This window comes from Corvus brachyrhynchos, unplaced genomic scaffold, assembly GCF_000691975.1.
Source record: "Corvus brachyrhynchos isolate BGI_N302 unplaced genomic scaffold, ASM69197v1 scaffold59, whole genome shotgun sequence".
In the NCBI taxonomy this organism is placed as follows: domain Eukaryota; kingdom Metazoa; phylum Chordata; class Aves; order Passeriformes; family Corvidae; genus Corvus; species Corvus brachyrhynchos.
This window is the reverse complement of record NW_008246054.1, coordinates 4,259,479-4,283,267: the sequence shown is the minus strand read 5'-3', so window position 1 is coordinate 4,283,267 and position 23,789 is coordinate 4,259,479. Positions and strand designations below refer to the sequence as shown.

Here is a 23,789-nt window from a genome sequence, read left to right as displayed (position 1 = left end):
TCCTTCGCCTTCTTTGCTTTTGTAGGTAAAAGATGTTGGCAGGCAACCAGAGTCCTCTGCTTTCCTTGATTTTTCTTCAGGCACAGATTCTCTCCATGTTCAACATATTGGACCAGATTTTTTTTTAATTAATTATCCAGCACCTTCAGTTTTATTTATTCAGCGCAAAGTGACTGTAAAATGCCACCTGATCATAACAGGAAAGAGCATGCACTCATTTTGTGATGGAGGAAACACCCGTGTTAAGTTCAGGTGCTCTGCAAAAGGGACTCTTTAAATCCCATAATTTCTTCCATTCTAGAATTCTGCACTCAAGGGTCTGGAAGCAGCTTTGCCACAGGTTACAAACCTCTCTCCTTTCCTGCATTTTCTCAGTGATTTGCTCCCATCTGCCACACCTTTGCCACCATGGCAGATTTCTGACCTCACTTCCTCGAGCCGCTATCAGAACGTGATCCCAGGAAAACGCCTTTTCTCATGCTTCTGAGGAACATTACACCATTTCCCTTGTACACCAGTGACAACTAATCTAAAAATAGCTGTAAATACAGGAGGAATCGATCAGCAGTGAAAGCTCCTTTATCATCCCTGGCAGTGGTTTACGCGCTGTGCGCGAGCTCCCGGCACACACAGAGGGCACATATGGTTTGTCACTGCCGGGTGGCATCGCAGCCGTGGTGGCACTAAAACCCCACTCACTGCCCTCATGCTTGGTGCTGGATAAGGGACAGTCCCTCCCTCTGCTCGAGGCTCACAGGAGGCAGGTGGGGAAATGCAGCCGTGGTTGCATCACGTGGCTGAATTGACGGGTTTTAGAAAGGGCTGTTTGCAACAAAGGATCTGTAGTTTCGCACAGGGCAGGTCCATAAAATTCATTTTCTGGTGAACTTGTGCTCCTGAGAGCCATGGGAATGCCAAACCTGCTTTAGAGCATCACAAGTGTAAAAGTTTGAGGAATTACAAGCACATTTTAGAGACCTCAACACAGAGCCCTCTTGAAAGGTGCCAGTTCTGGACAGGGGTTATTAACCTTCACTCTCCAGGCAAAACTGGCTCAGTGAGAGTTTTGCCTGAGGTGAGGGTGATGCAGAAGAGCACACTGGAAAGCAGCCACCATGCCATCAGTGTACAGGGGAGCCACGGCTGCTCTGAGGCCCTGGCCAGGATTTGTGCAGTGCTGACTGGGAGCAAAAGGAAGATTTGGGTTTGGATGATGTTCCTACACAAGCAGCTCCAGTGAGCTGGGTCCTTTATCAACATGCACAGCCTCAGCCTGCCACGATGGCAAGCTGGAGATGGTTCATTTGCAGTTTCTTTTCCACTGGCTCTCTGCAGAAAGGGCTGCGTTTGATTCAGCATCTCCTGGCCCGGGGTGTTCACCCATGAGGAGCACCAGAATGGTATTTCAGTACTTTCATTCTCCCAACAAGACCTACAATATCCCAGCTCCTTTAACACCCTTCCCATGGAAAATAACCAGTCCCGAAGCACCCACACCCTGCCCTCAGGGCTCCTGGGGACTTGTTGCCTGACTCTGCTCCAGCCTTCCCTGGCAGGAACACACAGCCCCAAGAGCCAGGTTCCCTCCCCTTCCCTCCTCTGCTGCCTCCCTTTCAAGCAGCAGTGAGGTTCCAAGACACATATCCTGCAGTGACTTCACCATGGAGATGGGAGGGAGGAGACAAAGGGGTGAGGAGAGGTCAGTTAATCCCACAGACACCACCAGGCTGGGACACACATGAGCTAGGGAAGAGTTCATTTGAAAACTAAATAGAAATGCGGTTATTGAGCTCTAGTTCTCTTCTGTGCTATAAACTCCAGGCTCTGCTCTCCCTTCTTCAGCCCCCTTATCCTCCTCCTGCAGCATGCCTTGTGTCTTGATTATTCCCAGGCAGGAGCAGCCATGTGATTGTGCCTGGGGAAGTTTATGTCAGTTTTCTAGGAGGATGCACAACTTGGAAATGAAATAACTCAAAGTAAAGTTAAGACTAGCTGCAGTCTCCCCAGCAGATTCCACAGCTGGGCATCCCCACCAAAGCAGAGATTAACCAAACAAGAAGAGTTCAAGTCCATATCTATTGAGTCAGGATCCCTATTTCCAGCAAGGCTAGGTCTCTTTATAACTCAAATACAAACTTCTGTGAAATTCAGCATCCTTTAGGCTTCAGCTCCTTTTTGCACTGTGGCACTCACTTGTGCAGTGGGATTCAAACCCTTGCCAAGTGGCCACTCCTGGTACTTGTGGCCGTGTTCTGCTACAAACTTCTGTTTTCAGGGGATTTTTCTTATCAGAAAAGGTCTTTATGCTTCTCTGTTAATTCTCTATATGCTTCTCTTTTCCCTTTTCTGCAGCCAGAAGTGGGGAAGCCCATGAGAAACTGCTACTCCCTGCCAGGCCCTGATTTTACCTATGGGATGTACTTGCACAAGAGAGATGGAGGAGTCCCTGAAGGTAGGACACTGCCCCTAAAACACAGACCTGCAACAAAGTTCTGATGCTAGTAGCAACACTCATCTCCTTCCCAGGGCTCTTCAGTACTTCTCGTCAAGCTGAAAGTGCAGAACTCCAACATTTACCCACTTTCATTAATATCACCCCAACTGCTTGGTGACCAGTGAAGTTTCTCTGTCACATTGGAAACTTTCAGAGGCTCACACAGAGCCCAGGCAGGGAGGGTGCACCTGCAAAGGGTGATGCACCTGGCCACTGTTGTAACTTTGTCAGGGCTCCTGCTTTGTGCTCTCAGGAAATCAGGCATCCTGAGCAAGCCAGGGTGGAGGGCGAGAAGACATCCAATTCAGATGGAATTAGGGATGCAGTGGGACAGGGTATGAAGTTCACTGCACAGTGAAGTCGTGACAAAATGGACGTTAGCCACACAAGACCCCCAGGCAGGGTGCACACACATCAATCTGCTTTCCCAAACAGGAGTTAACCATGATGCCTCATCTTTTTCTCTCCTATTTCCTTCCATCTCCAGCCATAGGCCACTGGGACGCAGTGAAGGCCAAGCCTCATATAAGGGTCATGCCCCGAGACTTTGTCACCATGGGCCGCATGGCTGTGGATGAAGGCTGCACCACAGCCCGTGAGTTTGCTCTGTACTACAAGTTCAAGGACATTCGCTGCAAAGATGAGGGGATACTCAGATATGGTTGCAAGATACCTCCAGGCACGACTTTTGGCAGGCCAGCACGGTAAGGGGGAAGACTTGGGCCCTCCTCAGAATGAAATAATCCCTTCCTTCCCTCACACCTACTCTCTCACACCTCCATCTCTCCCCAGTCTCAGCTACCACAGTCCCCAAAGCAGAAGTGTCCTGAACCTGGATGTCACAGCATCACATCCGTGTCTGATGACACTTCTGTCAGATAATCAACTACCTGAATCTAACATACGTGCCACGACACAGCCTCATTTCACCTATGGCATTAAGGGCTTGAAGCCTCTTAAAAATATCTTCAATGCCAACCCTTTAATCTAAAGGAATATAAAGAGCTGTCAGCCAGAAAATCAGCATCCCAGGGTCAGCAAATCAGAGCAACAGCATTTCTACCTCTCTGCACTGGTGGAAATACTCTGGTGGAGTTAAAGAACAGTTCAAGTTCTTTATCCTATCCTCTCCCACTTAGTTCATCACCCTGCATTGGGCAGAAATTGGTAGTAGAGCAGGATAGAGGCAAAGAAACTTCTCACTGCCAGTGGAACTCCAGCACAAACCGGTGCTCAAAGCCTCTAAAAGTCCTGCTACTGCTGGAGCCCAGGGGGGTTTCTTGCTCTGTGCACGTCTGGACCAGGCATTAGGTTTCATTTTAAGAGCTAGATAATAATCACTACAAGCAAAATAACAGCTACAAATTCTAGAGAAAAGACATGATGAACAGCACTGTGTATTTTACATGATAGTAAATGGGCTTTGCATATGCAAATTGAATGGATTTTAAAATGGTATTTAATGACAATTTTCGTAGCAGACATTAACATTAATTGCATCAAAATGAAAATGTAGCATTAGCTTGCTGTTAGCTGCAAATGCCCCAGCTATAAAGCTTTATCTTTATCAGTATCAGCCCTCACCAATGTGACAGGGCTGCTCTGCAAATTGCAGGCAAAAGGGCTTTTATGTTTCAAAAGTATCCCCCAATGTAGACCAAAATCAACATCAATTTTGCTTTATTTCTTCATAAACGGAGGTTAAACGGCTGCCTGTAAGAAGCCCAGGCATGCTTCAAAAGTTTTAAGGAAAATCTGCAGACCCCACAACAGCAGAAATAGTGAGAAAGGGCTTTTAATTGAAAGTTATTATGGTACAAGTTGCCTGCTCCTTAATAGCTACCTTTTACGCAGACTGATTGTATTTATCCCTTTACTTTAAAAGCACGTTATAGATAAAACCGAATTACTGGGATTATCAAGGAGTCGTTACAGCCGTTTCGGTAAAAGTGGGAGTTTAACACACTTTTCCATGACTGGCAAGTTAAAGAGACCAGCTTTGGTGAGCATTCCTGGGACAAGCTGGTCCCTGGTCACAGCAAGACCTATTTTCCTAGAAATGACCTGGTTGTCAATGGATTTAAGTTGGTTTTGGACTCTAAACCCTGTTTGATATTGTGCTGCTGCCTGGGAAGCTGCTCCCAAGTAAGGCATGTGCTTGTCTAGGGACAGAAGAAAACGGTGGCAAATAGTCTTTTTCCACGACTCCAAGCACTCCATATCTTTTAGAAATAACAGATCTGATCAACATCTCAGGCACAGTGAAGTTTTTTAGCAAGAACAGCGCCTGCCTGTCATCCCCCAGCACAGACAGTGTGGCTGAGGAGGCCAGAGAGCAAAGGTGCTTTCCCATGGCACTGGAAGCAGCTGGAAACACATTGCCTGATGATGGGGTGCTCTGGGACAGCCCAGAACCCCAATGCAGATCCTGCTCAGTCTGCACCCACAGCCCTGGGAATCCCACACTGTGGGAATTGCAGCTGGTGCCAGCCCACAGCCTTGGGGCTGGACTGCTTCCCTGGGAAGCCAAATAACTCAGCAGCTGTCACAGGACCATGGCTGTGGTCGGTGGGTAAGGGGCAAGGAGCTTCTTGAGTCCTGGCAACTCATCTCCAGCCCCTCCTCAGGCCCTGGGCTGTGCTGCTAAAGGCTTCTGTCTCCTGGAGACACCAGGATCAGGAGTTCTCCCCAGGCTCACAGGCTGGGGCTCTCCTGGATCATCCCAAATAGAAACAAGCACAAAAGCTGAGGTTGCTATTAGTGCCTTGTTAATATCTGCCTGGCCCTGCTGCTGCTCTAACTTAGATCACTTGTGCCTCTGCTTTCTGCTCACGGTGTGTGGAGCATTTCACCAGGCAGCCTCAGACACTGCAGCGAGCTTTCTGAAGCTTTGAGGTCTCTTTCCTTTCTTTTCCTGGGATATTTACCTTCAAAGGTCACCCATACCCCTCTATAATTCCCCCCAGGCACCTTCCAGGGGAGAGAAGCAGCATTGCTTTTTGCTGATTCCCCCCCCATTCTCTCCCTCCCTTTTCCCAGAGTAATGTTTGCTACGAATCATGTGGCCAGCTTTGTTGTGAGAGTCATAAAAAGGACATTTTTCATCTCTCCTTTTTCCTGCTCTCGCTCCCTTCTCTCTCTCAGTACCAGACAGAGATTTATTCCTTCCCTGATGCCTGTGGCATTCAGAGCTGGGAGGGGTCAGGGGAGGCACTGATGGGACATAATAGATAATGCAGTGGTTCCCCAGGGGCTTGTCCAGCTCCGGAGCCGATCCATCAGCAGGCAGTGCTCGTGCCAAGGTCAGCAGTAACGAGGATGTGGTGGGGTCCCAGCCTCTCCCGTGGGGCATCCTCCAGCCAGGCTCCCCCAGCTCATGCTCCAGCTCTCTGCAAGAGCTGCCGTGTGCAACCACACTTTGCAGGAGAGGACACATCCACTGTGTGCAGGTGCTGGGCTAACAGCACACAGGCTCAGCTTCACCTGCCCCAGCCCTCATCCCACCACACACAGCTCCACAGGCGCATCTTCCAAGGAAAATGCCTGTCTTTGAGCTAAATACCATCTACATGCCCTGTGCATGACACAGGACAGAGCTGCTGAGGGTTGCCATCCTCCCAGGTCTTTTCATTCAAAATAGCCCCACAGCACAGTGCTCCTGGCAAGTGTATCCAGCCCCCATACTCTGCAATAATGACCTTGTTTTACAAGGCGAAGGCTGGAGGGCACTGAGTGGGCTGGGGGTTGATAATACTGGAGACCTAAAGGCACAGAGGGTCTGTGAAGTCCTCCAGGATCTTCACTGGTGTCACTCCAGCCTGCTATTCAAAGTGCATTTGGAAACCCCAACAGATGTCCAGACCCACATTTATCCTCCTGACCACCTCTTCTGATTGAATTTCACTGTGCACTGAAATCAGGCAACATTAAAGGATCATTTTTGGAACTAGAAGTAAACACAAAGATGTGGATGCTGTCTACAGCTAGATTTTAGATGCTATTGATCTGTGCAAGGTCACACAAGGAGTTTGAAGCCAGAACACTCCAGCACACAGCTGGTACCCCAAGCACCAGTTCTCTCCCCAAGAGTGAGCAGGGCAGAGTGCACCCTCAGCATGGACACACTGCCCAGCACTGCCAGGGCTGCTCGGAGAGAAAAGCTTCCAGTCACCTCTTGGTGAGCATCCTAATTCTGCCTGCTTCGTCCCAGAGCCTATTCCTGGACACAAGGACTGCACAGACGTGCCATCCTCTGCCATTCTGCACCTGTACCTGCTCCAAACCCTGCATGGCCATAACCCTGCCTCCCACGGGCTGCCATGCACTTGGCAGTTGGCCTGGAGGTTGGGCTGACCTTGGGTGTGCTGGCAGGATTTCCCTGGCACTCTGTCATCCCCATGGCTCCTGCCGGGTCCCCCCCACCGTCTGCCTTCGCTTCGACTGTCCCTTTCCTGAATTTTACATCCCATTTTCCTTCTGTCTTCATCTCCTGCCTCCATTTCACCTCCCATTCTCTAAAACAGCTCTTAATCCTTTGGCAGCTGTTTTCATCATGTTCCTGCAGCAAACTCACCTCTCCAAAGCGTTTGGTCACTGCAATCTCTCTTCTTCAAATTGTTACACTTCGCCAAGGGCATCAGTTATCCAATACCTCCTCTTTAATTGGTATCATTTGCAATTGTCCCAGTCTTTCCCCTTCCCTGAGAAGAGAGATATCAATGCTCATGTACTGCTTAGCAAGTGGCCTTTTCACCCAAAGTGTCTGTGCTGTTTGCACAGAGCCAGAACAAAGTTTAGGAAGCTGCTCAAGAGGTGCTGAGGTATTTCCACTGACAGGTTTATTTTTGAGATACTTAAAGAATATTTCAGGTCGTTAATATGTGGCTGTGGAAAGAAAGCTAATCTAGATGTAGACCAGCTGCAAAGATGTCAAAGAAATAATGTTGGAGAGCAGAGGGTGTTCCTGGAAAGAACCCACCAGGAAAAGATGGACAGGCAATAAAATTGAATATTACAGCAAGTGTGCATCTGACCCATGATCACTGGAAGCCAAAGAGAGTGTAAAGCCACCAAAATGCTAAAGATTAGGGCAAACAAAAGTTTTACAGAGAAAAAACCCACTGAGGACTGACAAAACAGATTGTAAAAATGTAATACAGTGACTGGAATCACTGTCAGGCTCATGGCGACAGAAAAACGCAGGCAAGTAAAAAATACAGGATTCCCATCAGCTCGGATAATTACATATCCTATCCAATTCCACAGTGAAAGGCACTCTGTGCCTCTGCCACCATTCTCACATTGCTAAGATAAGAATTTCTATTTCAAGAGTAGTTTTCTTCTCCTGGAAATGTTCCAGGCTGGGTATGTGGTCGCATCACTACCACAGAGCTCCCAGCCCCGTCCGCCTGCGTTGTGCCCAGCGGCTGCAGCAGCTGCTTGGGCAGAAGGACCTGTTACGCCCTTCAAAACATCCTGAGTGCACCACAAAGATACTGATTCCCCTCCAGAGTGGTTATTTGCTTGCTGTAAGAGTTTCTGACTACTTCAGGCTGACGGCTTAAGAGAAAATAAACAGCCAAGTCATGGTTTGGCATAAGGTTCAGGTCCTGCATGTCAGCCAGAGCTGGGAAAAAAGAGATCTGAAGGACAGATTTAGATCCCTTATTACCAACTAGTTTACACTGAATAGGGAAGTAATTCACTCTCACACAGACTGGCTGTTGTCTGTGGGTTTAGCTCCATCAATTACAGTCAGCTGAAAAAATTCTTAAAAAATTTTACCACCTAGAACTATTTCTGGCCACAAGTGGACCTTTTTCTTTGCCAACTTTTGCTTTTTCTGCCTGTGCAATGGAAACCTGGGTCGGGGGGAAATAACCACAGAATCCTTTCTGTGAAAAGAAAGCTTTTAAGCCCTCATCAACATCTTTTCCTTTCAAACAAAGTCATGTTCCCACCCAGCCAGAGAGATTCAAGCGTGGGATGGAGGTCAAGGGAAAGACCTTGTGCTTTGATTTCTTTTGCTCAGCATTGGAGGGGTTTTTTCCTTGGTTTTTCACTCGTTGGGATGTTTTGCATTTGTTGATGGCTGCAGACTGAGCATTGTTCACTCTCAGCCATAGATCTGGACCTCCAGGCAGAACAGCTCTGTCCCACAACCACATCCCACCTGAATTTCTCAGAGGATAATAGCAGATAGCAGAAGACAAATGAGCTGAAGACAAACCTAAATAATCTTCAATTAAGTCAGCCAAAGGGCATCTCCAACCCTAAAATCAATGCTAGCACACAAATTCCAGCTTGTCAAGCCAGTTATTTAATGGGTAAGAGCTGGCTTGGTGTCTTCACTGCAAGACACATGTTTCCATATGTGCTTTTAGGACCAGTGCAAGCAAACATCTCACTCGGCCTGGGAGGGAATAGTAAAGCAAATTGGTGCTCTTGTAACCATGTGTACTCCTAAGTACAGCTATGAGCATCTGATAAATCTTTTAAAGTGCATGTTTACAATGGATTTTATTCTTTTTACTGTTCTATACGTATGAGCCCTCTGAGCAAAATAACAGATCCTCTGACACTTAGAAGCCACTGCCTCATTGGCTGCCTGCAGTGAAATAATTTATATTGTTATTTCCTCACCCAAATTACGAGGATTGTAAAGAAGCTTCAGAAATTCCGAGTAATCAGTGCTTTGGAGGCACAGATCCCGCAGCCGCCATGCGGGTGGAAGACCCACTATTGCAACTGAGAGTTTTGCCAGCCCAAAGACTGCAAAAAAAATTGGTCCCTGAGTGTTTTCTACCAATTTTTCTCTTGTTATTTTCTTCAATGGTTAATGGAAAGCAAGGACAAGTGGAGATCATTTAAAGATGATCTTTTGGGCCTCTCCATGGGTTTACTGCCAGGACCTATTTAGAGAACCATAAAGCTGTAAGGGGCCTATAACTTTACTGTACAGTCCACAAGCTTCTTAGGAAAATGAAGAGCCTTTGGACTCACATCCAGCTTGTTTTGCCATGTCTCCCTCTCCTCACAAGCACACCCACACACTCGTGCAGGGACTTTGAGCTGCTAATTGAATTCACCCTTGTGAAAGCCTTAACAAATTGTAAGTGACCTTTTATACAAATTTCAAAGTCAAGAATTCAGCACTAACTGCACATCCCTCTTCTGCCATTCACTGTTATGCAAAACCCACAAACAATTAAAAGAAATAATGAAGAGCCCAGCGGCCCTCTTTCCTAATTAGCTGCAGGAGGCAGTGCTGGGGAGTTGGTTAAGTGCTTCAATTACCTCGGCCCTCCTCGCAGCCCTTGTTAGAAGAGACAGGTCCACGGGCCAAAGGGGAACAATTAAGGCGAGGCAGAGCCCGGCAGTTTGCAGGGGGATGCCGGGGCCGTGCCGGCTCTCGCTCAAGGGCCAGAGCTGTAATCATACCCCAGCTTTCTGCTGGGTTACACAGAGACAAATTAATGGGAGATAGATTGCTACCTGCAGCCCATCAGTAACGAGGGAGGAAGGGAGGCAATACAGCACTACAAGGGAGCTGTAATCAGAATTTTCCTGTGCTCTCAGCCCCCTTTCAGGATGGAGGGACCTGAGCACTAATGCCTCGCTGCTGCCTACATTGGGGGTACCCCCACGGCCCCAAACAGAATCACAGACCCCAGCTTGTGCTTTATTTACTGAAGTTAATACCTGTGGTAGCTGCCCCAAGGAACCCCACGCTCCAGAGATGCTGCAGACCAAACTGTTCCCCAGTAAAAAACTGGTTGGACTTGATCTTGGAGGTCTTTTCCAACCCTCATGTTTCTGTAAGAAACCAACCTGAGCTGGTGGGAACGGGTTCTGCTGGCCTGACCACAAGCCATGGGGAGATTCTGTAAGAACACTTCTATCACAGCACAAATCCTTCCCAGCATGAAGTAAAAAAGAAAGGAATGCAAAGGTAGTGCCCCTGTAGCTGTTTCCCCTGTGGACTGAAAGCCCCAAAGACAGACCCTGACTGTGCAACAAAAGCACATCTTAGATGGAAGGACACCAGCAAGGACCAAACCCCCCTGAAACCTCATTAACCTTTCAAGAAGGGGTTAAAGTTTCAGCGTAGGCAGTGGTGCAGCAGTACAATTTTAATGTCACAACCGTGGACAAATCCCATTCTGTGACTGATCTGTTGCATAAGCACCAGTGCAGGGCCAGATCCTGCTGCCTGTAAGCTGCCACTGGAATCGGAGCAGAGCTCTGGGCACAGCCCCAAGAGCTGCGCAGCCGCCGGGGAGCCGATGCCTCTGTGTGTCCTCTGCTCCCTGCTCCACTCCCGGCCCCAGCCCGTCCTGAGCAGCAGCAGGAAAAGCACTGCCCTGGCTGCAGAGCCACACACAAACCCCATGGGCTGCGCTTTGCACTAAAATATTTACACGCTTTTGAATTATACAAGAAAAAAAAAAGCACTCACAAGTCAAGTTTTTACCCTTTCACAACACAACTTAGCAATCAAATTGATTGCACCTTTCAAGCTGGTGTAAAGCCCCTTCCTGAGCAAAGTCCTTTCTATCCACTTTTGCAAAGTACCTTATTTTGCAGCCGATAGATAAACCTTTGAAAAGAAGTTTGAGGGGAGACTGACAACCTTGAAACCTCAAGAGCAGCATGGCATTGACGGGTGCGGCTCCCTGAGCTGAGTATTATAGATAGATTTTAATTTCATTTTAACAAAATAGCTGTCTCCAGTGGAAGAAGCATCAAGAGCTAAATGAGGACCCGTCTTGAGCTGAATCACGTTGAACACACCTCGGCACTGTCATTGATTTTCTGGGAAGAAAAAAAATGCCTCTGGCTACTAAACCAAATTAGTAGTCACTGATGACCAATTATTTTGCCCCACTGTGAACGGGAAGGCGTACTAAAATTCCAGTTTGTCAGACCCAAGGCTCTCTTCTCAAACACCTTTCAACAAGCGTGTACCAAAAGTCCCTCAGATGGTTCTGACGCCTTCCTGTTTTCGGCAACTTCTCCTTCTCCAAAGTTTTAATGAGCTGCTGCTCTGAGGATGGCCTGCCAGAAAGTGAGCCCTTCCCAGCACGGTAGAGCACTATTTGGCATTGGCACAAATCACAGCTGTCAGGATTTATACACACATACACAAAAAAGTGTCAGCCTAATGTTTGCAAATTATAATTACCATTTCTCTTGCATGTCCCTGGTGCCTTCATTTTAGATAAATCCCAGCTCTGAGGTATCAGCTGCAAAGCACTGAAGGCTCATATTGAATAGAATAGATTTAACTAGTTTGTAGCTCATTTAAGGCCTACACTGTTTTATTTTAATATTGTTAATACTTTATTATACTTTTTAACACTGTTTTCACAGTAAAATAGCCTATTAGGAGGCTGCAGGTTCTTTTCTAGGAGATGTCTGGCAGACTAGAATTCCACATTGTATAACCAAGTTAGCAGGTGCTTGTCATTTCAGTTGAAAATAGGTCTGTACCCTGACTCTTGAAAGTAAATTAGAGAGATTATATTAAAGAGACAGGAGCTGTTTCAGGGATAATAGTTTTGAAAATGTGTATAGATAAATTTTAAAATATTTAGAAAATGTCAGCATTAGAAGTGGCTCCAACTATTTGACTATAAAAGGAAGCAGATGAGTATTTTTTTTTTCCTACAACTATAAATAATTTGTTACATCCTATCAGAACTTCTTTGCCTTTCCCTTGTGTGGCAGGGTGCTTGAGCCAAAACAAGGAGATCTGAGTTACTCTGAATGAGATGGGTTTTAATGTGCAATAAGCATTTCCAGCGGATGCTTCCCCTGCTCTCCCCGCAGCATCCACAGACAGCAACGGCAAAACCCTCCCTGTTCAGGAGCGACATCTGGGCAGGGTGACAAAAGGAAAGGGAACACACAAGCCATTGATCCCTGTCCTTAAGTAACACTAAGGCAAAAGGACGTTTTCCCAAAGGCCAGCTGCAACTTAGAGCTGTCACACTGCCAAGCAGCACCGATATCGGGGCCAAATTCCCCGTCCACTCTGCTGAGATCAGGCTTTGACCTACAAAGGAAAAGCCGCCTCGCTGACATCTCTCCAGTAACCTTAAAGAGGTGTTACCTGATATCCCCTGCTCTTCCCCTCTTTTTCAGTGTTTCTCTCAAAGGAGGAAAAGCCAGATGAAGCCTCACATCCTCCAGCGCCACCAGGGCTTACATGGATAACCGAGCACACGAGCCATTCCCACTGATTTGAGAGAGGCAGTTCATGCGTGCATCATTCCAGGCATGATTCTATACTTTGCTGGATCAGGACTTAAATGTGATTAATCACACGGCAGGGAAGGATCTCTGAAGAGCATCAACCCAAATGTGTCCTTTCAAGCATTTACTTACAAGCCAGCTGTGGACTAATCAGTCACCAACTGGCTGGTCCACTGGAGATGGTAAAAGTCACCTCCATAGAGATGTGAAAACACATTCAACTTCCAAAAAAAAAAAAAAAAAAATCAAAAAATAAAAGGCAAAACAAAAGGCTCAGTGCTTTCCTGCATCCATCCCTGCTATTCCTGCACACCAGGAAAGCTCGTGCCTTGGAGAGCAAAGGGACAGGAGCAAACAAGCAATGCTCACCACCACCAAGCAATTTACACCCCACTACAAGACTGGAGACCCACACAGACAACATTCAACTTCCAAAAAAAAAAAAAAAAGAAATCAATAATCAAAGGCTACACACAAAGGCTCAGTGCTTTCCTGCATCCATCCCTGCTATTCCTGCACACCAGGAAAGCTCGTGCCTTGGAGAGCAAAGGGACAGGAGCAAACAAGCAATGCTCACCACCACCAAGCAATTTACACCCCACTACAAGACTGGAGACCCACACAGACAATAACACACTTGACCACAGGTTTGCCACGTCTTTTAACCTTTTAAATATATTGCCCAGCTCTGATCAGCATGAACTGCCAAACTGGAAGGGAAGGAGGGGAAAGAAGAAGGGACAGAGGGTAAATGTCAGTGTTGCCTTTGGCACCGGGTGTCTCCAGATAACAGTCTGGAGCAGCAGAGCTGATTTGTAAGCAAAGGCTTGAAAAGCCCTGCAGCATGTGATCTATGAAACAGGAGGCCTGCAGAAGGATGTCTCCTCTGATATGAATGTCCCCTTGGGATGTATATTGCTGGATTGCACATCCAGTATCATTAGAAAACACGACCATAGATTAGGCTGTTTTGAAGCATGTGGTGTGCAATAATTAAGTAATAAAAGTCACCACGGGGGTGAAGGAACAAGAAACAGAAGAGTTACTATTTGCATACACAGTGCTGGCACCCTCCGTGATCATCAAGGATTCTCCAGGCTGCTAAAAGCTGGCAGCTGTCAATTCTGGACCCAGTCCTGCCATAAACCACAAAACACCAGCTCGCTCTGTGGCACTGGGCTCTTTGCAGAAACAGGTGGAGCTGGTGGCCCAGAAGCAGCCCAGCAGCTACCCCAAGTCCCCAGTGTCCTGCAGTTGGTCTGGACAGGCAGGGAAAGCACTGGCTCTGCTGTGGGAGCTGCAGCTGAAGGCTCTGCAGGCTACAGGTGGGAGCAGAGCTAGAGGTGAGAGCTCCACAGTCATCAGCTGCTGGCAAGATGGGAAAAATCCCTCCTCAGCAAGGTGGGCAAGGACAAGGACCAATAAAACTTGAGCTTGAAGTCTTTCATCACCTTCAGTTGTTTGCTTCTGGGAGGAAGGAATAGCAGCAGAACCACAGGAATTACTGATTTGTTGTCCCTGCCAGTGCCAGGTCTGCCTCCCATGGTGGCTGATGAAGTATCCTCACTTGCAAGGAGCACGGCTCAAAGATTTCAGGCTGCAGCTTTGCCACAAGCTGGTCAGGTTAACACCAGCTCAGAGCAGCTGAATGGGACACTGGCCAACAAGCAACTGCCTTTTTACTCTTTTTCTAGAACCAGAGTCATGTGCAGCTCCTCTCTACTTCTGTCTCCTCCTTGCTCCCTGGCATCCTCTTTCAAGGGGCAAATACACCTGGTCTGTGCAGCTGAGGCACCAGACCAGGGCTCAGCACTTCAGCTCCCCTTTCTGCTGCAGACACCTGACCATCTGCATTGGGTCCATTTTTAGCCCTATTCATACTGCTTAGGATAGCACGTACTCCTCTCACCCTATCCATCACTGCATATTTGCAGCCTTTGGTGCACCACATCAGAGAGATTTTAATAGCAAAAGCAGTCTTATTTTAGCAAAACACACTTGGCACCCAGTGGTTCTTCCCCTGGATGGAATCCAGCCAGAGCTGCTCCATTGGGTACCAGCTGGGAAGTGCTCTCCTGAGGCTCTAGCACAGCCCAAAGTTCAGCTGCAGCCTGTGGTGCCCCGTGGTCCTTCCAGCACACCAGGGCCCAGACAGAGCTGCTGAAACCTGCCCTGCAGGTTGTGCAAAGAGAGAAATTGTTGCAGTTCTGGGGAATGCCCTGGCACAGGTTACCACAGGTGTGTGGGGGCTGTGGTGCGTTAACTGCAAATAAATGTGAGTTTGAGGGTTCTTGAGGAGGAGAAAGCCTTTCCCAGTGCCAGGCTTTATTCATGTTCTCACCAGTCACTTTCCAGTAGCAGAGAGATGAACCAGCACGAGGAGGTAAATATTATAAGGATTATATTGGTGTCCTTTCAATGTTTTCCAGGCCTTCCACTCCCTTTTTTGACCTCATGCAACACAGATACAAGGAATTGTGGATGGAGAGCCAGAGGGCCCGGACAGTAGTCCAGCACGCGGTAAAGAAAAAGGTGGGAATACTCCAGCAATGCTTTCCCCTGCTGTGCACAGCACTTGTGGGCACGACCCCCCACTGTCCTACCCCTCGATGGATGGATGTGTGGGTTTCTCCCAACCCTAGGAAGGGCTCTCAGCTGGGAAAACATCCCCCCTGACTACTAAAAGGCTGATGAAGCCTAACAAAGATGAGCAACCCCCTGCCAGGAGCCCCACAGGCTGTCCTTTGAACATCAGCTCTGCTCAGGTTACCTGTGACAGTGGCCACAACAAGGGAAGAGCCAACAAATGCTGAAAGGACAGCCCCAGCCCTGAGCCTGGTGTGGTTGATGCCAGCACCCACAGCAGTTGTTGCAGGGTAAGGCTGTGCTGTTAAACAGACCAACATTGTAATACCATTTAAAAGCAGCCAATGACTGTTTTATTAGTTAATGGCTCAAAGAAGAGTCAGGCTAATATGGTAATGACCAATTTCAATGGGCTTACTGCCATCACAAACTGTGCTTTATAGTTGAAGTGCAGGAATACAGTGTGCTTAATTAGCAGCTATTTTATGAATACACGAGCCTGGGATGTTGGAAAGTGCATCCCTACTTTATCTATTAAAGACTGATGTTTTTAATCACTAAGTTGCCTCCATCAGGCTCCCAAAGCCTGCAGCCACCAGTTACTGAGTTGAGCAACACAAACCTGTATCCTAGACCACAGAGCAGACAGGTTCCCAGGGCTTCATCAAGTGGCCAAAACATTCACCAGGTACCTGCACTGGCTTGTGCTGGAACCATCAAGCACTGTGAGCTGCAGTTAATCAGGAGAGCAACACATACCAGCCAGCCAGGAAACCCCACTATGGTCATCCCAGTTAGGCATGAGCCACTGCTGTAGCTCAGGGCACAGGGCTTCCAGTGGGCAGCAGTCACCTCGCTGGGATGCTCTATAAAGTGGACACTCAGAGCTGACAGCAGCTCGTGTTTCTCTCATCATCGTATTCCAACTATCAGTATTGGCTGCATGGACATGGAAAACTCCCCAGATCAGGCACTTGTGATCATCAGCCCAAAGCGACTTTGGGCATCATCCATCCCAGTGTCACTGCATTGTGTGACACAGAGCTGATGTGCATGGCTCTGCAGCTGTTTGAGCCCACTCTTGTTTCTCTTTGGTTGCAGATCAGCGACGTGCGTGGAAATCGCACCACGTTCCTGCGCACGCACCCGCTGCCTGTGAAGGAGGAGTCCTTCTGGCACCCACAACGCTTCGAGAAGGTATGGACCCCCCCACACCCCATCCCACATCTGAAGTCAGCTCTTCTAGGCCTCTACAAGCACTTGAGTGAGCTCAGGGACACTCTAACCTTGCCCACATGCCTCAGTAACATCCTTAGCACACAATGAATGAGGCTCTTAACTCAAAGCTCCCCATGACCCAGACCTTAAAATGGTCCCAAATGTGTTCAACCATCAGCCCCTTTTGAACATCAGGGTGGGCTACTTTTTGCCAGCCATTGCCCTGGAAGAGAGGCAGCAGTTGCCCAGATAATAATATATTTAACTTACATGCACTTTCATGAGCTTTATGAGATGAGAAGCATCGTTTTATATCTTGTTGTTAGTACAGGGGTGGCCTTTGCTCTTCAAGTGCCCTGCACAAGCAGGACAGTCACACCTGCATTTTGGTACCCTGCCATTTCATCAGCTCTCACCATAACTGATTCAAACCACACCAGATGTTTCAAGAAGTTTTTCCACCCCAGGATTAGAGGTTTCCAGAAAGCCTGTACTCCTGATAGCTCTCTGAACTACCTGATTGACAATATTCACCTGAGACAAACCACAGGGTCTGGCCAGATTATAGATGTGCATGACACTTCCTTTAATTGATCCAAATAAGAGCCAAGGTGACGATTTGTTGTTCTAGTGATGGGATCTAAACATCTCCCTGAATTCATCTGTGCAACCTGCTGTGCTCTGGGATACTTGTTAGAATTCCATTAACTTTGTTTATGGTATAAATTATAGGGAAAATTCAAGTGAAGAGCTAGGGGGGGATTTTAGGAAAGAAGAGAAAGAGCTGGGCCAGTGGAATGGAGACACCAGAAAGTGAAAGCACTGAAACCCTGCAGGGAGTTTACATAGCCAAAATTGTATTTGGCATTGATAGATACCGCTGCAGAGATCTCTCAGCTCTCCACCCCAGCCCTTCTTCTGATGGGGTTATTTTTTTGCCACACTGTTGATTTCTAACCACAGTTTAAAACAGCGAAGAAGCCTTGTGACTTCCTGAAGGTAATTTGCTTGCACAAGTTGGAGAGTTTTGCCCAAGAAATGCATTTTGCACCACCTTTATGTATTCCTCCAACATCTTGTCTAAGAGTGCTCGATTAGCATATGTCAGTAATCATTTATCCCCACTGCCTGTCAGCTCAGAGCTGCTGCTGCGGCGATGGCAGCGAGAGAACATGACCGATCGCTGTTAAACAGATTGTGAGAGTCACACGAGATACTGGGGCAAGCTCCTCTTTAGAGCTCCTCTCACCCCCAGACCCTTCCATCACTGTTCATTTTTCAGCCTGGGTTTTGCTTTGCGCTTTCCCTTTTGTTTCATCCATGGCTGTGGTTGGGTTCCCACCCCAGCTCTCAAACCTCCAAATCTTTCCTTCTTTTTCTCCTTCTCCTTTTTCTTCTTCTCCCTTTCCCTTCCTTTCCAAAAGCAGCATCCAGGGAGGAGGGACAGCTCATTTTGCAGAGACTCTGCAGATTTTCCATACTCCTCCTTTCTCCTTGCATTACCCTGGACAGTTTGCCTTTCCCCAGCTGCAGATCTAACAGGCACAGCCCACATTAGAACTTGGATCAAGGAATTTGTTACTCACTTGCCTTCAGTGCATGATTTCCTCCATGGAAAAATAACTCCTCTTGAACATCCATAATTGTTTACCCAGTTAAAATCAGTAACAGCCTGGAGAAAGTTAAGGGTTCCCAAAGACATTTGGTGGTCTCCAAACTGTTCTTTAATTACCCCTGTAAATCTGGGTTCTACAGAGGTGATGGAATGGTTTTGAAAGCCAGACTGGCCTAACCCTTCAGCTAAACCCAGGGACTCCAGGAGTCAATGGCAGTCCCTCCTTTACAGAGGTGACAATAGAGCAAAACACTCATCCATGTAACACCCTCATCCTACTGTGCAAGAAGAATATGAAAAGCAACCACAAAAATATCACTCCACAGAAAGCTTCTTAGCAGACTCCACCATCTGCATATTATTTCCTACCAGCCTGTGGTGACATTGTCCTGCTCTGACCAGTACAGAAGATGCTCTGACCAGTACAGAAGATGCTCATGACTTGGGAAATACTCCAGACCCTGGACAAGAATATTCAGAGACTCCATTGCCCTGACCACCACCTCACTTTAAACTTCATTTCTGTGTGATCCAAGGCTGGTGTGAGGTGTAGGAGTGGGATATCTCAAGCCACTCATCCTTCTGGCCACTGAGGGGAGCAACACAGAACACCCAGCCACTGAAATAGTTATAATCCAAAACAGGGGCAGCAGGAAGGTGAGATTATTCTTGTAGGCCCATAAAAATCAACATGAAGGATTTTTTTTATTCCCACCGTGACCCCATACAGAGAGGTGCAGAAACTGGGCATGGATATCTCTGCTGACTCTTAAACTGGGCCTTCCATTCAGTCCCTGCAAGACTTTCCTGGCACCATGCTAGAGCTTGCCCAAGAAGTGGAAGAGAAGAAAACAAAGGAGCTTTTCCCTACCCACTAATTCCATCTGCTTGCTCCCTGCATTGCCAGAGATGCATGGCCTTACATAGTCATTCAGTCAGTAAAGTATGGACAAACTGACTATATTTTCATTTGGATTTAGGTTTCAGCCCCCTGCTTTGGAATAATGGCCCACACTGTTAAGCTAACTGGGTGATTTACAGGCTCTCCCACACCAGGTGCTCCTGCTCCATCTCGCTCTGCAGGACTGATCTGGCCTGTGGTCTCCTGGGCCCCCCAGCTCACCAAGACAAACAGGTCACAGGGAGCCAGTCATGTCCTGATGAGCAGTTCATTAGGGAAAGTTGCTGCATTTAAGTGTTTTTTTTTTTTTTTTTTTTTTTTTAACTAAACTAAGCAGATGTTAACACCTTGCTCACCTCAGCAAGATGCTTCTACTGCCCTCCTCTTCCTCAGCCACCCCCCAAAGCAAACAGCCTCTGCCTTGCTTTGCCTGCAGTGACAATTCCAGAGCTCAGGTTTTGCCAGTATGGCTGGGACTGTGCACCAAAACTTAATTTATTTGTAGATGTGGGACTACATTCCCTGGGGACTGTACTGTCAGGCACCCAGTAGGCACATAAATCATAGAATCATACAATGGTTTGGGTTGGAAATGGACCTTGAAGATCATCTCATTCCAACCCCCCTGCCACGAGCAAGGGACACTTTCCACTGGACCAGGTTGCTCAGAGCTCCATCCAGCCTGGCCTGGAACACTTCCAGGGATGGGGCAGCCACAGCTTCTCTGGACAACCTGTTTCACTGCCTCACCACCGTCACAGGGAAGAATTTTTTCTAATATCTAGTCTAAATCTACTCTCTTTCAATTTGAATCCTTGTTCAAACATTGTCCCTTGTCCTGTCACTCTGGGATTTCACAAATAGTCTCTCCCCATCTTTCCTGTAAGTCCCCTTCAGGTCATCCCAAAGCCTTCTCTTTTCCAGACTGAACAATCCCAATTCTCTCAGCCTTAAATATTCCAGTCCCTCATGTTCAGTGGATGTGTCCTGTCCCCGTGCCACTCCTCACCTGCTGGCTCAGGCAGAACAGCACCCTTGGTGTCAACCAACCTCTGGAAAGGACATTGCTGCCCAAATGCAGCATCCCCACCTGTGCCAGGCTGGGGTGAGGCTCCAGCTACCTCCATCTGAATGTTTGTTAGTCATTATCCAAACCAATACATCAATGTTGGCCACCTCCAATAAATTTCCAGGGCTCTATCAAGTCAAGAAGGATTCAGGTAGCAACAAAGCAGCAACACAGGACAGAATTCACCAATGTGTCAAAACAGCTCCGTGCACTTCCTGTCACTGACACACACCAGGCTTCTTCCTTTGCTCATTAGAGAATCCCAGCTCACAGAGACACAAAGGTGGCTTGTTTACTTGACCAAGCAAGGGGAAGGAAAGAAAATGCAGCAACTTTGGACAAGACTTTTGTCACCGTGCGCTGCCTCTCGGAGCAGATGAAACGCGCGGTGCGCGATATGAATAAGCGATAAGCAATTGACGAGCAAGTGTTCGGGTACCTTGGCAAAAGACTTAATTTGCAACCTGGCACAAAATCAAAGGCTCTGTCAACGGCTGAGCGGCTCTCCCGCATATGCCTTGCATTACCTGGGAAAGCTCTGTCAGGTAAATTTCCACTGAAAGTAATTAGAGGAATCCCCACTGTATAAACTTTGCAGCAAAATTCTGGGCTCCGGAATTTGATTCTCACCAGGGATCCGATATCTGCTCACAGCCTGATCCTTCGTCAGAATTAACAGCTGAGGTTTAACACGTACACACAAAAATGTTCCGCATTTTTTTTTAATGCCTTACCTCTATTTTTGTCTATAGAGCTGAACTGACAAGCACAGCTCATGTAATCTCGCAGCTGTTGTCTTGTCAGAAAAGCCACAGATTCTGCTTAAATAACCTGGGCTTGATACGCACAGCACACGGTAGGCTGGCTGTTCAGGTGCAGCATTGGTCCTCCTGGGTCTGAGGGCAGAAAAACTTCTGGGACTTGGAGTGTTATAAAACTCCTCTCCTGGAACCTAAATAGTGCTTAAAGAATAAAGGAGTGAGTTCAAGAGTTTCCTGTCACTACAGTACCAGATCAATCCTCCCTTCAGCTGGGATTTTGGCTGACCAAAAAGAATTAAAATCAGTGTCAGCTGATGGTTGTTCGATGGCCAAAGTGACGCGAGTTGGTGGCTCCCAGCCCTGCAGTGACAATCCAAAGCAGCATCACTGGCCTACAGCAGGCACAATGCAAACAGAGACCACAACACCCCGTGGGGTTCCAAACAGGCAGCACAGACCCAGCTGCCCTGCACTCTCCTCTGGGACCACAGCAGAGATGTCACCTCCCACACCACAGCCATTCCAGGGCTAACTGCAGGCTCTGGGTCCCTGTCACCATCACTACATTTCCTTGCAGATTCTGGAGGTTTTCCTGTTTTATCTCACAGCCAAATCCTCCAGCAATACAATTATTCAAATCACAGCAAAGCATTTTCATGGTCCAGGCTTTCCCAATATCCCTTGTGCCCTGGACACTCAACTTCTCAGCCTTCATTCTGCCCTCTGCCATGGAATATTTAAGTGCCATCTAGTCCAGCCCCCCTGCAGTGAGCAGGGTCATCTTCAGGTTTCTCAGAGCCCCATCCAACCTGACCTTGAATGTTTCCAAAGATGGAGCAGCCACCAGCTCTCTGGGCAACCTGTGCCAGTATTTCAACATCCTCATTGTAAAAAAGCTTCTTATATCTTATTTCAATTGACCCTCTCTCTTAGTAAAAACCATTACCTACCATGTTCAGCACTTCCTCGTGTCTCCCTCAGAGACAGAGGGGCCATCACTCCTCTGCCATTTCCACTGCTCTGGACATCTCCTGATTAACACAGGAAAACAACTCCTTGTGCAGCTTTACAGCCTGGATCATCTCCAGGGCAGACTCCACCTACACCTGAGCCCCAGTATCCAAAGGCAGCACAAGGAGCAGTTGGCAGCCAATTCTCATTGCTCTTTTGGAGATACTCACCCATGAGGGAACAGATTTTGGGTGCTCACAGCTTGTGGCAGGGGGAAACCACACACACTGTGTTGGGTTATGGGTGAGCACCTTCCACTGCTTCCAGTGCACAACTCCAAAGAAATGCTTTTTAAATGGATTTGAGGTTTCATTTGTGGCCCTGGTCTGACTTCTGCAGAGATGCTATTTATCAAGACAACTTTAAGTAAACCTCTTGCCTGGAATGAAAAGGGTCACGATTCAGATGTCAAGCACATGAGGTCAGTGTGAAAGCTGCCAGCTCTGGTCTGACCCTGAAACATCTGCCAAGGAGGTGGGGGGCACACACCAGGTTACAGCTCCAGTGGGTTAATTCTTCTTCCCTCATGCTGTTGCCCAGAACGAACAACCAGTGAACTCCAGCAAATATCTGTGGCCATTATTTTAAGAAAGGAAAAAACCCCATCAACCCATATCTCCATGGGACATTAAATACAGCAGCCCAAAATTGCTGAGCACTGTTTGAAACCTTCCTGGGCTTGAAGCAAATAAAGATCATTTAGCCCAGGCTCCCTTGTCCTGCATTTCTCCCTCTGTTCTTAGAAAGGTGGGGAGAGAAAAAAAATCAACCCCATTCGTTAAGCCAGTTAAGCACGCTCCTGGCAGGAAAAGCCACATTATTTGTAACCCTAATAATCCAACACTCACCTCTGAGCACAGCTCATTTTGGACAGAATAACGTCTGTTTTAAAAGTACCTGCCTCTCTCTAACTTGTCATGGCATTTGTTGACAACCCTATTGAAAGCCGCTCTCGATGCAGCTGTGAAGGATCTTTCAGCACCTCTTTCTCTTTCCTAGACAGTTTTTGAAAGGGAGGGGAGAAAAAGAAAAAAGCCATCAATACAGGGGGAAAAAGGCATCAGCAGCCAACATCGGCTGATGAAGCGCCTCACCTGGGCCCCCAGCACACCGCCTCCAATTAAATCAAAATGGTTTGTTTTTAATGGTCTTTTACACTGACAAGTGGGCTATCATTCCAGGCCTAGAGAGCTGTCAGGGAGCCGAGGCAAATCCTCCGTTGATAATGCCCAATGCTTCCAATTAGGAGCCGAGGCCGCTCCTGGCGCACTAACGATTCCCCAGCCTCCCCCAAGGCCCCTTCGGCGTTGGCTGTTTCCTCTTCCCTCTTCCTCCGCCGCAAATTACTGACACAAAACGGAGGCGCCCCGGTGCCTCCTCACCACGCCGGGCCCCGGCCCTGTTGGATTTAATGAGGCGATGGAAGTTTTTGCGGATCTTTCGCTAAATTCTTTTCTTGTTTGACAGCTGCTTGAGTGTTGACCTTATAAAAGATTTAGTGTTTCTCATTATTTTCTGTCAAGCTTTACAAGCGATAGCTTCGCGGAAAATCATTTGCATCTCGATGTGCGCGCGCGCGCGGGGTGGGTTTTGGTGGGGTTTTTATTTTTTGTGTCTGTACAGGGATGCTCGGTGCGCTGAGCGTCAGTGTGTGCACCCTACCCCTCTCTGTATTGTTTATTTTACTCCCTCCTCCCCCCTTCCTGAAAAAAAAAAAAAATCCACTGTTTTGTGTTGTTTTGGAGGGGAGGGAAAAAAGGAAAAAAAAAAAAACCCACACACCCCCAGGATTTGTTAGACTACTGTAAATGAGAGGGGGTTTGGGGAGGAAAAAAAAAAAAAAAAAAAAAAAAAAAAAAAAAAAGAGATTGGTTGCT

The 23,789-nt window shown here is 47.5% G+C and overlaps 1 protein-coding gene across 1 annotated transcript in view; it reads left to right on the top strand.

The window, feature by feature from the left end:
• The window catches only part of CFAP77 (cilia and flagella associated protein 77), a 33,082-nt gene that overhangs the window by 6,236 nt on the left and 3,057 nt on the right, over nt 1-23,789 (top strand). Inside the window, exons 2-5 of the mRNA XM_017745411.1 lie at nt 2,353-2,452; nt 2,982-3,198; nt 15,181-15,283; nt 16,439-16,534. Coding sequence (XP_017600900.1) covers nt 2,353-2,452; nt 2,982-3,198; nt 15,181-15,283; nt 16,439-16,534 — 516 coding nt within the window. The remainder of the gene's footprint in view (nt 1-2,352; nt 2,453-2,981; nt 3,199-15,180; nt 15,284-16,438; nt 16,535-23,789) is intronic.